The sequence below is a fragment of the Zalophus californianus genome, chromosome 13, assembly GCF_009762305.2.
Source record: "Zalophus californianus isolate mZalCal1 chromosome 13, mZalCal1.pri.v2, whole genome shotgun sequence".
Classification (NCBI taxonomy): domain Eukaryota; kingdom Metazoa; phylum Chordata; class Mammalia; order Carnivora; family Otariidae; genus Zalophus; species Zalophus californianus.
Window position 1 is genome coordinate 94,901,664 of NC_045607.1, and position 16,533 is coordinate 94,918,196.

Sequence of the window (16,533 nt, forward strand, 5' to 3'; positions counted from 1 at the left end):
CAATCAATCACCTTGCAGAGGGTTTCTCTTTACTTTTTGTGCTACCTGACTTTATAGGGCCTGGACCAACGTGTCTGACCACAGTGCCACAACCACATGTCTCTTCATCACCAGGAGGTATAAGTATTCATTTCTCTAATACATTTTTCATTTTTACAACATGCAGGGCCCTGTGCTGCTCTTGAGGCCAGCTAATTAAGAATTACTCTTTGTCTTACATCTTTACAACTGATGCTAGTTTGCTGTTACAATTATAAAGCTAGAGGATAGAAGAACCAAATAGCAGAGCAGGGGACAGGGCCGTGGGTGGCCCAAGTCAGAGGATGATCTGGCACACAGGTCATCGACCCTGGATAACCTCTGAAGACACAGCACAGCGGTGTAGAGAGGGCTCAGCAAGCCGCGGCTTAGAGGCCGAGTCCAGCAAACTGTTGTGGTCACTGGAGTTTTACCGGCGCACACGTTTGTGCACCACGGTCTGTTCTCACACTTCAAGGGCCAAGTGAGGTAGTCATGACAGTGTGTGAAAGCCTAGAATATTTAGTATCTGGTTTTTCATAGAAAAAGTTGGCTCATGCCTGTTCTAGAGGTCAAGATACTCAAAGTTCTTTGATCCTGATAGAAGAATACTACATTCTGATTTGGCAGTAATACAGTAGCATACAGCCCACAAATTAAATTTGTCATTTCTCCAAGATGCTATTGAGGCATACAGGCAATAATATGCCAATTTTCAAAGGAAAAATTAGGCACCATTAAATCCGAAATCCTGCTTCCTTCTCATTCTAGAAACTGGATGGTGAAAAAGCAAACATGAAGTTTGCAGGTTTCCTTTGTTTCCTTCTGCTTATCATTTTTCAAACTGATTTTGGACAAAATGAAGAAACGCCTAGGAAGCAACGGAGGAAGGTGTATTACAGGAGACCAAGGAAAAGCTCCTCACCTGCCCACAGGTCCAGTGGGCAGCTGGGGATTCAGCAGGTGATGGTCACACCAGCAGCAACAATTCCCGTGCTTAACTTGGATTACAGCACAGAGGAAAAGTCTGACTCCTTTTCAAGTTTTCTTGGAGTAGAATCAAGTTATAATGTGTTACCAGGTAAGAAACCAGTAAGAGAGAGAGCGGGGAGAGAAACAGAACCTCCATGAAGATAATTTCCCCCCAAAATGTTTTCAAGTTATTATATATGTTATTAATATAGCATATTTTAAGTTATATTTTCAAGTTAATATGCATTAAATATATTTTTCAAGTTATTATAATATCAAGATATTCTACTGTATCTTTTGGTTTAGGGGGCCAAACCAATGATAAGTTTTGAAATAATTTAAAATTTCATTTATGGAATGTAATTATAATACAAAATTATTGGAAAACAAAAAAATAATTAGCTATCCCACAATTATATTTATAAAACCATAGTTACTATTTTGGTTTATTAATTTCTAGTCTGTTTTTTATGCCATGTATTTCAAATAATTGGATTCATAATATAGATAATATACATATAAGGTGGTAACCTGCTTTTTCATTTATAATGATAGATCATCTGGGATATCGAAAAATTATTCAAATGATTCTACGAATATATGGCTGTTAACTATTTTCCACCAAAATATCTTCAACCAAAAGTGGCATTAAGCCACTGAATTTATTTTATGCAGACCAACTACTGGGTGGGGCTGGGAGGGAGGGAGCACATGTGAGAGCCCATCTCAGGGTGGGATGTGGAGACAGCGGCTCATTAAACAAAGGACAGGCATCACAAATGACACGAGGTCGGAAGGATATCACGTCCTCTAACATCCCGATCCAAGTAGGCTGTGTGATGGCCGCCTTGGTGGACACACTCACCCACATGTCTATGACTCTGTGCGTAGGGAAATGGAGATACTTCGAAAACACTCCACAAGGGACGGCACTGATGGCCTGTGAGCTAGTGCTCAGTAACACAGTAACTCTGAAGAAAGGGTCAGTTGCAATGTCTGGCTCTGCCTTCCCCGTCTGCACGCTGGGAAGGGTGAGACGTGGGCTCATCTTCGGTGCCCTTCCTGCTCTCTGCCCTCTGGCACCCGATGGAACCACACAGCTGTGTGTCTTCAGAATTTAGGTATGGCTGTATCATCCGCTTTGCTCAATGTAATGAGACACTTTTAGGGCTCGTGTGGGATTCCCAACCTCCCGTTCCTCTGCTTTGGCTATCAGGGCAGGCTGCTTGGAGATGCAGAAGCCTGCTGGTCGCCTCTGGGACCATCAGGAGCACAGCCCCTGTGTGCCCACGTCGGACACATGGCACAGAGAAGAAATCACTGAGACTTGGGGGTGGGTTGTTGCTGCTGTATAACTTAGTCACCCCAGCAGATACAGTATGGAGGCGCAGCTCAGAGTCAGGTACCAGGAGGAGGTCAGTCTCAGAGGCTGAGAGCAGAGCACGCGAAGCTGCTCTGGGGTCCCTTCTCTGGGGTCTATTTACCCCACTGTTTATGCCACTCTTGTGTGATGCTGGCAGTCCAACTTCACACTGTGCTAACCGTCATGCACAGGTGCTGGTGACCACACAGGGAGTTTACCAGCTCCGGCTTCTCTTCCAGGAAGGAAAGGACACTGTCTGGTTAATGGGATGACCATGTACAACCGAGCGGTGTGGTCTCCTGAGCCGTGCACCACCTGCCTCTGCTCGAACGGAAGAGTGCTTTGTGACAAAACTAAGTGCCACCCTCCGACGTGCCCCCAAACAGTTACACCTGAAGGAGAGTGCTGCCCAGTCTGCTCTGATGCTGGTATAAGTATTTACCAAAACACGGTATTACGTGTGACTGAGTCTTCAACATCCATTGTTTTTATTTTGTTACTACCTGAAGTTTTAAATTATGGTAAACTAGTCATTAAGACTGGCACAGTGATGATAAACAGAGAAGTTATTTGGGAAAATGGATGGTGGGAGGCAGAAAAAAAGATCTTGGCTTCATAGTTCCAGCTCTGTCAGAATGAGTAAACTTGACCAGACCACACTGCCCACCGACGCTTGCTTTAGAGAAGCAGTGGCAGAATCTACAGAGCCAACAGTCCCCAAGTGTCCTGTGAGGGAAGTGTCCTCTACTTAGTTCCTTACTCGGAGTAGCTCCCTTAATCCAACTCAGTGTGGGCACAACCTTGATTAAGTGAACAGTATCTATTGTAAAGGTCACACCTCATCATATCGTAACCTCACACAGGACTGCTTACCATTTTGCATCATGTGGCAATATTATTTCCTCTTTATTACCGGGTAGCAAGATATTTTAGTAAAAACAGATATTAAGGCCACAGGAAGAAACAAAAATTGCTTAAAACAAATCTTATAAAATAGAAATAAAATTACTTTTAAAACTATTCAAGCAAAAATTCCAAAATGCATTTCACATTTAAATTGCACTCAAACACCTGGAGGGAATAATATTTACTAACCTCACTTTCACTATGATTTTTCCTTTTAATATGTTACACCTCGCCCCTGCCGTGTCCTCCCTGCGCGGCCAGCGACCTCCCATCCGCGGCTCAGTGGTGCAACATTAAGTGACAGAGGTGAATTTTCAGGGGATTCTTCAGAACAAAGAGAACGTACCAACGTACCTCGCAAGCAACTGCCACCTCGTCAGGTGGAAATGGACCAAGTGTTGCAAAAAGAGGAGCTTCGATTTGAGGAGGATGAAGAAGAAAGTAAAGGAGATAAAGATAAGGGGCAAAAGAAACAGACCCGTGGCCCGGGGGAGCAGGGGAGACCCCTCAGCGAGGGGTGCAGCGGAGAAGAGGCGGAGGAGAGGGCCCGCGCAGAGGGCAGGCGGGCCCACCCACAAGGACACCCAGCGAGGGAGGAGGCGGGGGGGGGGCGGGAACGACGAGAAGGGGGGCCAGGACGAGGAGCATGACAGCGCCCTCAGAGGGGACGTGTTCAGGGCACCCTCCGGAGCCCTGGCCCTCCCTCCTCCCAGGGGCAGGCCACCTCTGCCCAGCGGGTGCTCCCTGTCCTACAGGACCATCAGCTGCATCAGCGCCGGCCTCACACAGATACCGCCGCTAACAGCACCAGAGATAACAAGCCTGGAGCTCGTTGGTAAGAGATGCGGACGTCTGTTCTGTTCTGTGCTTTACAAGCAAGTAATTCTCCTTGCCCTGTGAATGTCGTAGCTTTGTCTTTTTTAAAAAGCTTTTTTTAAAAAAAGATTTTATTTATTTTTATTTATTTGACACACAGAGAGAGAGAGTGAGAGCACAAGCAGGGGGAGAAGCCAGCGGGCAGAGGCAGAGGGAGAAGCAGGCTCCCCGCGGAGCAGGGAGCCCGACATGGGGCTCGATCCCAGGGCCCAGGGACCATGACCTGAGCCGAAGGCAGACACTTACCTGACTTAAGCCACCCAGGTGCCCCTGAATGTCATATTTTAATTTCATAATATAAATTGATCCCAAACAGACTAACTGCACAATCTACAATCATATACATAAGCTTTGTAGAAGAGATAGCATGGTTAAGTATAAAGCAAATTTCTCCAAACCAAAGCATGATTTCCCATTGACTTTTTCCCTAAAGTCAGCTTTACTGAGGTATAATTGGCATGCAGTAAAACTTATTTTTAGCATGTTCTTCTCTGAGCTTTGACAGATGTGTACAGTTGCATAACCACGCCCACAGACAGAATACAGGACGTTTCTGTCACCTCCCCATGCTCCCTCGCGCCCCTCCTTCTACCAGCCCTGTCTCTGCTGAGGTGATGGGTCGCTTCCAGTTTGGGGCAACTATACACACAGTTCCATAAATATCCATACCCAGAGGTTTCGGTGGACCTAGTTTTCCGTTCACTAAGGTGCACACCCAGGAGTGGAAATGCTGAGTGACAGAGTAAATGTGCATTTAGCTTCCCAAAGGTGGCTGTGGCTCTTCTGCTAGACGCTGCTCTGTGTCCTGTCACTTGCCTTTCCCTCCTGTTAGCCATTCTGGTGGGCGTGCAACGGCCCAGTCCTCCTCCAGGCCTCAGAACTGCTGGGAGGTCCTGAGCAGAGGGACGGCAGACCAAGTGTGTGTGTGAGGCTGGCTGGTGGGGGACCCTGGGTGTGCGTCCATTTGGGAGACAAGACCCACACCCCGGGAGGCCCTGGAGGCACAGGGGTGAGAGAGTCTGAATGGGGTTTCAGACATGTCTCAGGGGCGATCACAGAAATAAACTACCAGAGAAATAATAAGTAAATGACCTTATAAATACTTGATAGACCAAGTCTGATGCCTTGGTTCAGGCTGGCCAGTCTGTGCTAGGACACCATACTCAGATGACCCCCTAGGTAAGTCTCTCATGCCCAGCAGTTCACACCCCAACAACGTCCCCTCCACCACAGTCGGTGTGTCAGCTGTGCTCCGCCATAAGAAAACCCACGAACAATGAATGCCGTGCTCAGTCACACTACTGTGGTTTTGAGAAGGTCACCACACCACATGGTTTCTATAGTACTCACTATTTCTGGTGAGCTTACGTTCTGGGTTTAAAATCATCAACTACTGGCGCGCCTGGCTGGCTCATTCATTAAGCTCTGCCTTCGGCTCAGGTCATGATCCCAGGGTCCTGGGATCGAGCCCCGCATCGGGCTCCCTGCTCGGCGGGGAGCCTGCTTCTCCCTCTCCCACTCCCCCTGCTTGTGTTCCCTCTCTCGCTGTGTCTCTCTGTCAAATAAATAAATAAAATCTTTAAAATCATCAACTACTGCACTTAACCAAATGTGAAAACAAGATCCCATAAATTTAAAGCATGTAGGAACTTACAATTGTGTGGATCCAATCTGTACAACATCCGATCTGGAGGCCCCCTGAGCTCCTGATTTAGAGAAGGAAATTTCAGAAAGGTAGGTGATAGGGCAGGATTTCTGGCCCAGGGCCTGGGACATGTCAACGGGAAGACCAGTTTCTATGTAAGCTTCCAGAAATACATCTCTGTTATAAAATGCATAATGCTAACAGAATTGTCTAGCGAACCACATTCTAGCTGTTTTCACAGCAGCTTCACCTAAAACAGGACGGCCTCAAGCACAGCAAGTCCTCTGAGCGGAGGATCTGGCCCCAGGCTGGTGTTCTCTGCATTTGCATTTGCTTATACAGATGCTGTCCTAGTGATGAGTACTGCTTTCTCCTCCCGGTCGAGCTCCCTTGCTATCTGCGGGTGTTCATGAACACACATATGCGCCCGTGTGTGCACAGGGGCCTAAACCACAACTGCTGTGTTTTCTAGGCAATTCCATCACCAGCATTCCCGATGGAGCATTCAACGGACTGCCAAATTTGGAAAGGCTTGATCTGAGCAAAAACAACATCACCTCCACAGGCATAGGGGCAAAAGCATTCAAGGTAAATACACACTCCAGGTGAAGAAGCATCCCCTTGCACAGTTCTGTGCTAGCTGCAGGGCAGGGAGCGAAAGGGACGTGCTTTCACTGTAGCTTCCTCCTAAGTCAAGAAAGTTTCCTCTCTGATGTTCCTAAACTCTTCAGTCTTACCTTGATTCCAGTCTGTTGTTTTACATGATTCTAGCTGGTTTTTCGAGGCTTTACCCTTAGAGCACCTACAACAGTAAAACGACAAAACTAATGTTTTGAACTTATGGAGCAGCTTCTCCCCAAGCAGCTGAAAATATGTGGAAATATGGTCTCTTAGTACATGAGGTATTTCCAGGAATAAAGGACAGCTTATCTGGAAACTCCATTAACATTTTCAGCCCAGAAAGAGATTCGCTATTTTGTGCCGAGGGCAAGACCTGATGAACATGTGAACAGGAGGAGGTTCTGGAAACACAAGCAGGCTCAGATGAAAGCACAGAGAATGGTGGGGGAAAGACGAGAGAGAGAGAGACAGCAAACAGCATAGAATAAGCCTCTGCAAGACTTGGGTGTGACTAAAATATTTTCAAAAAAGCATAAGAGAATCAAGGAGTTTCAGAGAAGCAAGAAAGGAAGGGTCTGGGTATGTAAACAAATACACTCATGTGCCCTTTTAGGAAGCCCAGTGAAAGAGGGGTGCCTGGGTGGCGCAGTCATTAAGCGTCTGCCTTCGGCTCAGGTCATGGTCCCAGGGTCCTGGGATCAAGCCCCGCATCGGGCTCCCTGCTCAGCGGGAAGCCTGCTGCTCCCTCTCCCACTCCCCCTGTGTTCCCTCTCTCACTGTGTCTCTCTCTGTCAAATAAATAAAGAAAATCTTAAAAAGAAAAAAAAAAATCCCAGTGAAACCTACTACATCCCACTAGGCCAAACTTTATCCCCTTTATGACCCTTCGTACAAATCCCTGGGCTTGTGTCCCCGTTCAAGTCACAGATGTGTCCCTGTCATACTACAGCTGGGACTCACTGTTTTATCAGAAAGAAAGACACACAGGAAAGTGTCTCCTTTTCTTGTTTTGGGGTCCTCTGTCCCATTCCCAAACTGCTCAGGTCTGACCGAGTGCCCTGAGGTGAATCATCCGTGTGGCGCTCCGCTCCGGTGGGGCAGGCATTTAGGCCCCCGAGCACACAGCTGCAAACATGGGCGCGCACCCTCCGAACAGTCAGACTGTGTGGTGCTACAAAGGAAGAGCTGGTGGTATTTGTAGCAGGCCATCCTGAAGCAGTTCCGCAGTAATCAGTGCTCTTTTATGACTGTTTCTACTAGTGTAACTACAAAACTGAGCTGTACAAGTCCACGGTTAAGGACTCAAACTGCTGATTTCACTGCCAGCATCCATGACAGATTCAGATTACTGCACCATCTAACTAACTTTGTGTCTATTGCTGAGAAGGTGGAAACCTAAGATCTAGCAAAATATGAGCGGTCCAGCGGTGACAGTTCTCTCCTACTCACTAAAGCCGCGGTATGGAAATGGGCGGGTGGTGGCGGCAGGAGAACACGCCGCTTCCCATGGGCCCAAGACAGGGCATGCAGGTTTGTAAGGCTAAGTCGCGACTGCACCCTGACCCCCGAAGGAGATGCACGGCTGCATCTGTGACCATGTGAAGAGGTAATCTTGAGATTTGCTTTTCAAGCTTCTGAAGAAGTTAATGCGCCTGAATATGGATGGAAACAATTTGGCAGAGATTCCTTCAGAATTACCATCTGCATTAGAAGAACTTAAAATCAACGAGAACAGTCTGCAGGCTGTGAGTGAAGAAAGCTTATCAGGTATTTAACTTTCAGTTCGTGTGTGTCCTGTTCTGGCCTTTCTTCTGTGGTCATGTGGGAACTTTATGGCACTACGGCCAGATGGATAGCTGGCGAGTTCTTTAGGCCACTTTACCACTTAAGTTCATGACATTTATTTTCTCCTTTTGTCGCTGACTCTGGACGGAACTGAACAACTGAAGTTGTCATATTGTGAACTCGGCACAAAAGACGCAGCGCTATGTTAGCTTTTCCCAAACGCTAGCCAGGGTCGTGGTGGGATTACATGCTTCCTCCAGAGACAGCTAGTGTTTCCTTCCACCTTCCCACCAGTCCAGCAGCACCTGAGGTACGGTGTCCAACACTTTCTACCTATTTGATTCGAAATATTATGATAATGTTGATAACCCAAGCCTAAAAAGGAATAAAACCATCTCATTGTTTCTTTTCACTCCCAAAATAGTTCATAGGAACAAAACACCTCTGGTGATGGTAAAAAACACAATAATACCAAGAATTGCCAAGTCTGAAAATTACAGAGTTATGGAAATATTCTATTTCCAGATGGACTGCAGGGTACACATGTAAAACATCAATAAACACAAATGGTGATGGGCTCTGTCATATGGAAAAGACATTAGAAAGTACAATTTTTAACTGCCAGGTGACGCAGGGCCGAAGGGACATGTAGACCAGCGCCCTGACGGGCTGCATGTGAGCTGCATGTGAGGTCGCCTCTCTGGCCGCGTTCTCAAGATGACATGTTGCAAAGCAGACGTCCCAGGGGCGCCTGGTGGCTCAGATGGTTAAGCATCTGCCTTCGGCTCAGTTCATGATCCCAGGGTCCTGGGATTGAGCCCCACATCAGGCTCCTGGCTCAGCAGGGAGCCTGCTTCTCCCGCTCCGTCGGCCTCTCCCCCTGCTCATGCTCTCTCTCTCTCTGTATCTCTGTCTCAAATGAAAAAAAAAAAAAAACCTTAAAAAAAAAACAAACAAAAACAAAGCAGACGTCCCTTCTTGGAAGGTGTGCGCACACATTCCTGGCAGCTGCTTCTCCTCACGCTTCCCCCCTCCCCCCGTCCCCACAGTCCGAGCACCGTGGAGGCCTCCGCCATGAGGAGAAGCTCAGGCCACCGTGCCCAGGGAGCCTCGACACTCGGTGCGGAGCCCACTGCCTGGACTGTCAAGCGGCCGGCAGCAGGCTGGGTGCACCCGGGTGCAGCCGCCACCACTGCTGGGACATTGCTCTTTTTGCACCAAAGCCCCTGGCTTGGCCATCAGGGGCCTGCTGTTCTCCCATGTGCTTCTGTGGCAGGTTTTCACGTGTGACCCTTCACATTACAGACAGTTCCAGAGAAGGGGGAGGGGGGGCGCGCCAGGGAGAGACACAGCATGCGCAGAGGTGTGCAGAAACAGGAGGATCCAGATGCTGCAGGGAGTGCTCGTGGCTGGCCCCCACTCTGCATACTTAGGGACCGCACTCTCCCATGTCCATGACCTGCCATGTTGTTCCCCGCCCCACCATGGGGAGGACTTCCTACCGGCTTCCTGCGTATAAACCCTCATTCTACTGCGTCTAACCTACAGCAAGCTTCTCTAGCTCCATCCTGTCTCCTGTCACATATGGGAGCACACATTCTATGTTTCCTACACAGACGATGTATATTTAAACCAGAGAGTATCTGTAAACACTGTGTACCATGTCTCTCTCGTGGGGTCACACACCGACCGTTCGTCTATTTTTACCATCTGTTTTTCACAGAAAAACTTCCATTACATTCCAAAACCTCAACTATGTACCAGATAAGTATGCTGGATTCTTAGTATCTTTGGTTTTGGAAATCAAAGAGAATATGAGAAAATGTAACCACTTCTCAGTTTATTGCCTGGGCTCCCTACTTCCTCTCAGCCCTTCAACTGATGCTGAAACAACTGCCAGGTTGGTGTTCTGTCCCGCTGTCCCTGCCCAGGGCTCCTCACTGCCTGAAGAGGAAAGCCAGACCTTACTGTCTGGTGCACGAAGGCCTGCACCCCCCTTAGCAGACGGTCCACCCAAGGCAGGCCTCCCTCCTACCGCTGAGCACAGCCACACGGGTTCTTCCTTGCCGGTGTTCACCTGGCTGCCTCAGCCTCCTGCTTCCACCTAGGTCTTCCTGTCCTTGGAGCCCAGCCCCACCCCATGTCCACACCACTCCTGTGGTCCTCAGCACCTGGGATCTGCACCCCTGATGGTCCTGTCCCTTGCTCATGCTTGGACAATGCCTTGTTTCTCTAATGTGCCTAAGAGTAGGAACAGAGCCGTACAGAGCGTTCAGTGCAATGCCCATGACTTGAGTGGAAGATGAAAACATTCCTATTCTAGAAATCTTGGCCCCTGAACAAACTCCAAAGTTACACCCTGAATGTCTGACTCAGATGCCTCTGGGTATCATCACTGCTGAGCTGTCCATTCTCCTGTAGGATTCCAAGTGATCTGGATCATACCACTCCTAAGGCCAGCAGAAACAATGCAGGAAAAACGCGTTTGTATAAAGGCCTTTCTTGGTAGCTCAGTCTGAGCGCGTGGAGAACCCTTCCTTGATCATTCTCCTTTCCAAACATCCATTTGGCTGCACTATACGCCAGGAAAGTGAACAAGTGTGATGGGAATTCACTGCTGTAACTCCCTTGTCCCGAGACTGACATTTGCCAGGCAGAGTGCTCCCACACTCCCCCGCACCCCAGTGATGCTGCCGTGTCATATGCACATCCACATCTTTGCAAAGGCTTTAGGTGACCTCCACAACCTTCTACTGCTGGCCCACCTGTGTCCTGAATCCCCGCTCGGCCCCCGCTACCCCTGTAGGGTGGCCCCGCTCATCTTCTGTTCCTTGGACATCCTACAGCACGGGGACTTCTCTGCAGGCCCGCCTCTCCCCTGGACCACGCATCCAGCATCCAGTCCTGACTGAGTTCAGCATCTGGGGTGTGCAGAGCACTTGAGAGAAGGCTCTGCATGAGGGATACCAAGAAAGCAGGGACATTCACCCTCCAAATAAACTGAACATTTCACATGACATTTTGAAAGATACAGAAACTTTGGTCTTCCTAATATTCTGAAAATTATATTTTACTTTTTATAGACCTGAATCAACTAGTCACCTTAGAACTGGAAGGAAACAAGCTCAGTGAAACCAATGTGAATCCCTTGGCTTTCAAATCTTTGAAGAACCTATCCTACCTGCGTCTGGGAAGAAATAAATTCAGAATTATACCACAGGGTCTTCCTGCTTCTATTGAGGTACGTGTATCTTTCTAACAATGTTTTACATTTGTAGTACAGTACACTTCAATAAGACAAACAGCATTATTCTACAAGATTACTGTGATGTATGTTAAAGTCCATTTTGGTGCTGTATACTCTGCTATAATTTGAGCACTGTTGTTTCTTCAAACAATACAAAATTATGGGAAAAACTATAATTACTAGTAGAGACCCTTGATAAAGTGAAAATTGGTCTTACTGACAGCTCTCGGGGAAGAAGAGCTGAGAATTTCAGCAGAAACTACAACTTGCAAAATAGCTTCCCAGTTCTGCCCAGCCCCCACCGGGGCCGAGCACTGCCCTTCTCACCCAGGGCCCAGGTATGTGGCCTTCCTCGCCGCAGCAAGGGACATACTTCACACACTCTGGGGGCCCTCACTGCCCAGTGCACGCCTGACTTGCCGCCGTGAGAGCAGAGGTCTGGCAGACCAGCTGTGCCCAGGCTGACTGCTCCGAACTGTTTCTGCCTCACGCAGGATTACTCAGCAGGAAGGCAGGATGGAGCTTCCCACAGCTGTGGGCCCGCTGGGCCAGCAGAGCCGGCAGCCTAGGTCTGATGCTGAGACACAGCACCTCCTTTCCTCATCCTCTTATTTGCAGATTAACATTATCAGTTTAGAATTTGTCCAAATTGTAAAGATTGAGGTTCCAATACTGGGCTTTACGTCCGAATCTCTTGGATTCTAAAGAAATACGGACTCCATACCCTACCCCAGGCATCCTCAACCAGGTTCTTTGGAGGGTAGGGTCAGTAATTTATAATTTTTAAAATTAAGATTTTAATACATAATGCATGCACATAGTAAAACACACACAAGCTGAATGTATGTATGGAGTATGGAGGAGCAACATGTCTCCAGACGGCCCCTCTCCCTGGTATGGGAGGCAGTGTCCACGCAGTGTGTGCTCCAACCCCTTCCAGGGCCCTGCTTCACAGACACATTCTGTCTAGCATATGGAGGAGTGTGCTCCGACTGCAGTAACTTTAAAAAGCTCTCAAGTGATTTTAATATGCAACCAAGTTTGGGAACCACTGATTTGGTTCATCTCTATAAATATGTATGAAAAGCAAAAAACTAAAAATTGCTTTACTCATATCTAATAGATACCAAAATTAAGTGAAAAGGGAAAATTACTACAATAGGAATAGAAAGTTACATTGAAGACATACACCAATGTCTACTTCTGATTTCCAAGCTTCTTGAGTGAAAAATTCCCACTAATGCCAAATGAATTAACTTGAAGGCAACTTGCTGTTGAAAACAATAGCTCTAGCAAACTTTACCCTGACGTTAAATGAAGGTTCTTAATTAATTTAAATTAAATTAATTATAATACAGGCAAGTCTAAAACCCTGACAGGCAGGACGGACTGGTGGAAGTGGCCTGCCCTAGACTGAGGGGGTGGGGGGCAGAACGTGTGTCTCCTGGGCATCCTCTCTCCAGGCCCGAGCGCCTCCACTACTGAACAGGAATGATCATTTCTACCAATTTTCTAGGGTTTTGAAGCCAAATGAGATAATTTACATGAGTAAGTTTTGTAAATGAGAGAACTTTATACAATTATTATGGTATGCTGTATTTTGCAACATTTTACGATTAAAAAAATTCATTTAATTCCATGACCATGAAAGACGGTACATTTTATTTCACTAATTAGATAGAATAGGACAACTTACATCAATGATTTCACTTGGAAGAGCAGCAGAAGACTCTCCAGATAATACTAATGAGAACAGTCCACGCTACCATTTTCATCTCTGTGTAGCTGAATATATGTACCAACTAACACAAAGAAAAACAGTCTTTTCTCTTAATTATAGGAATTATACCTAGAAAATAACCAAATTGAAGAAATAACTGAGATATGTTTCAACCACACCAGAAAGATCAATGTCATTGTCCTACGTTATAATAAAATTGAGGAAAACAGGATTGCTCCTCTAGCCTGGATAAATCAAGAGTGAGTAGACGCTGCTCTTTGCCTTTCTTAGACAGTTTCTTCCTTCTGCCATTACTGCACAGGGTCTGAACGTGGGGAAGTGAGCTTACTGATGGCACCCCTCCTTCGTGAGCCTCCCCCTCTCCAGAACCTGGCTACTTGCTTGGAGCTCATATCGTGGATGGTGTGACTGGTGTTAGGGTGACCGTGGTCACTGCTGCTGTGCACACCCTGCCGCGAACCCAAGCGGTGAGGTACCCGAGGGCAGTGAGGGACCTGAGGTGGCCGTGAAGTTGGAGGGAGACCATCCCTGCCTCCCCCAGCCCCACCCTGCCATGGGACCACCAGGTTACCTTGTCCTACGCCACACTGTCTTCATTCCTCCAAACCACTTCTCTATCTCAAGTCTTATAAAACAGTCCAAACCGTGCTTGGCCTGACAGAGAAGGCTGGAAGCAGGGTCCATCCTCCTGGGCAAGGATGCAGAGAAGGGGCCAGTGTGGGGGTCTTGCCTGTCAGGAGGGGCAGGGTGGGCTGTGTGGCGAGGGCACGAGGGATCTGGGTGAAACAGAGGGAACAGGCACCTTTCAGGGGCAGGAGAGGGCATGGAGGGCCAGCCGGGTCCAGCAGGACATGGTGGTGGCTGGGCGACTCAGAAGCCACAAGGGAAGCTCTGAACACAAGCTCCGTTTCACAAGCCCCTGCGTGCCAGGCCATCAGATCAGGTGTGGAGCAAGAATGCGGATTCCACACCACCACCATGTCCTTGGTGGAACCAGGGGCGATTTCGGGGAGAGGGAGCTTGACAAAAGCTAGGGCACTGGACTTCATTTCCGATTCACATTTGACCCTAGAGAGAGTGGTTCTTTCTGAACCTTGTGCTCCTTATAGCGGAGCAGGAGCCGTGGTGCAGCGCCCAGGTAAGAGCATGAGCCTCGCGGACAGATGGGGCAGGCCACCACACAGCCACCCTGATGCAGGAATCACTACTGCAAACCAGGCGGTGGCAGAACACAGCCGAGCATCCCGACCGGCCCTGTCAGAGCCTGGAGCTCATGGTTCCCGCCTTACGCTGCGCCCCACTCATCCTTCTTTGCTGCAGAAATCTGGAGTCCATCGACCTCTCCTACAACAAGCTCTACCACGTCCCTTCCTACCTGCCCAAGTCCCTGCTGCACCTCGTACTCCTCGGAAACCAGATCGAGCGCATCCCCGGCTACGTGTTTGGCCACATGGAGCCCGGCCTGGAGTACCTGTACCTTTCATTTAACAGACTCTCTGATGACGGAGTGGACCGAGTCTCCTTCTATGGGGCTTACCATTCTCTGAGAGAGCTGTTTCTGGATCACAATGACTTAAAATCTATACCACCTGGAGTACGGGAAATGAAAGCACTACATTTTCTGAGGCTGAACAACAACAAGATACGGTAAATTCTGGCTTTTTCAAGTACCGATTTAAAATTGTTGTGGCTGACAGAGGATATGATTCAACAACCACGACCTGATGTCTGGGATCTACTTATAAGGGGAAAAAGGACAGCAGGTCACATTAAACAAAACTGGCAGATGTTTGCAGGTACACAAGGGTTCATCGTAGCTTTTCTCTACGTGTGTCTCTGTCTGCAAACTTTCACAGTAAAAACCCGTTAGAACAGAATATTACTGCGCAATACTGGGGACCCAGGAGGTGGACGATTATGCTGCTTCTACCTCCATGTGTAATTTCAAAAACTCTAATCTGTAGAGAACAAAACTTAAATATATGCTAAAATTAAAACTGATTCTATCTAGATTTTTTCTGAAGGTAAAATTCTGAATAAAATTATTGAAACTCAGCTTTTCTCACTTCTGGGCACAGAGTTTTCTGTCTGACTGGACAGCAAGAAGGACTCGAGAACTAATCTGGAACGCTCTGATAGCGCAGTCCTAGGCCAATCCCTGAGGTGGGCTCCTGTCCCTGAGGAGCGTACCCCTTCCTCTTTCCTCTGTCTCTGCAATCCAAACGCAAATTCCTAAAAAAACAGAGGGAAAGAGTCATGGGTGTATATACGCAGCTAATTAATCATTGAACACGACATCAAAAACTAATGATGTACTATCTAGTGGCTAGCTGAACATAATAATAAAAATAAGAGTCAAGGGTGTATAACGGTGCTGGGGAGAGAGGTGGGAGCGGGGAAGGCTTTGGAAGATGCAGTTAAAGCTGCTTGGCTAAGGGCGTCATAGGCTGTGCTCTGTGCCTCCTATTTGCTGCACGAGGACGCACACGTCTGTCCCACCTCGGCTGGGATTCAGGTGGTCACAGTCTGGAATCTCCATTAATACTTTTCTCCTCACCTCTGAACCAATGGTCTCACTCACAGATGAGTGCTGCTTGAAACTTATTTCCTTAGGGGCAACAAAATAGTGACTCACTACTTCTGTTACCCTTTCCACATTGGTTAGCTGGCATTCCTTTGTAAAGGATTTTTTATCAGCTAGGGTCACTTTGTTACTCTGAAAGGTAAGACAAATGCCCAGTTCTTTCCTTTAAATGTCCAATCAGACCAAGAAGCTGGCTACAAATATCTAACTATGTGAGCTGACAGATGTTAACTAAACTTAATGTAATGATGATCATTTTGCAATATATACAAGTATCAAATCATGTCGTATACCTTAAACTAATATCATACTGTATGTTAATGCTGTCTTTATAAAACTGGAAAAAATGATATGTATGTGATAAGTAGGAATGGAAAGGACTATACAATATATTAAAATGTTAATAGAGGCTGTCTCAGGAAAAAACTTTGGTGCCTGTTTGTTTTATTATTTTGTTTTTGGCTTTCTTTCTCTGGATAGTCAATATTAACTTATGGTTTTATATATTCGGAATGTTTTAATCAACTATATTGTTCCTAAGCCCCACTCCTTGGCGGGTGGTAGCCCTCTGTGGGTCCTGGGCGGTGCACTTTCCCCGCCCCTACTGCGCACCTGTGACAGCCTTCTTTAAAAGGTCCCCACGCCCCCTTCACTGGGAGCAGCATTCACATCACCTGCCCCAGGCTGGGGACCAGGCACATTCCTTTTCCGAAGTGGTGTTACTGTTTCAAGGCCTTGCAGTGAATTCCCAGGAAATATGTGGGTTTTATTTTTT

The 16,533-nt window shown here is 47.4% G+C and overlaps 2 protein-coding genes across 7 annotated transcripts in view; one reads left to right on the forward strand and one right to left on the reverse strand.

The window, feature by feature from the left end:
* LOC113933973 (centromere protein P) overlaps positions 1–16,533 on the reverse strand; it is a 228,381-nt gene that overhangs the window by 50,771 nt on the left and 161,077 nt on the right. The gene's annotated exons all lie outside the window — the stretch shown is intronic.
* Positions 1–16,533, forward strand: part of ECM2 (extracellular matrix protein 2) — a 31,461-nt gene that overhangs the window by 11,920 nt on the left and 3,008 nt on the right. The window contains 9 exon segments of the mRNA XM_027614362.2: positions 790–1,099; positions 2,593–2,781; positions 3,521–3,878; positions 3,880–4,094; positions 6,253–6,368; positions 8,033–8,168; positions 11,270–11,427; positions 13,274–13,413; positions 14,495–14,821. Of these exon segments, the coding sequence (XP_027470163.2) occupies positions 814–1,099; positions 2,593–2,781; positions 3,521–3,878; positions 3,880–4,094; positions 6,253–6,368; positions 8,033–8,168; positions 11,270–11,427; positions 13,274–13,413; positions 14,495–14,821 (1,925 nt within the window). The 5' untranslated portion in view covers positions 790–813.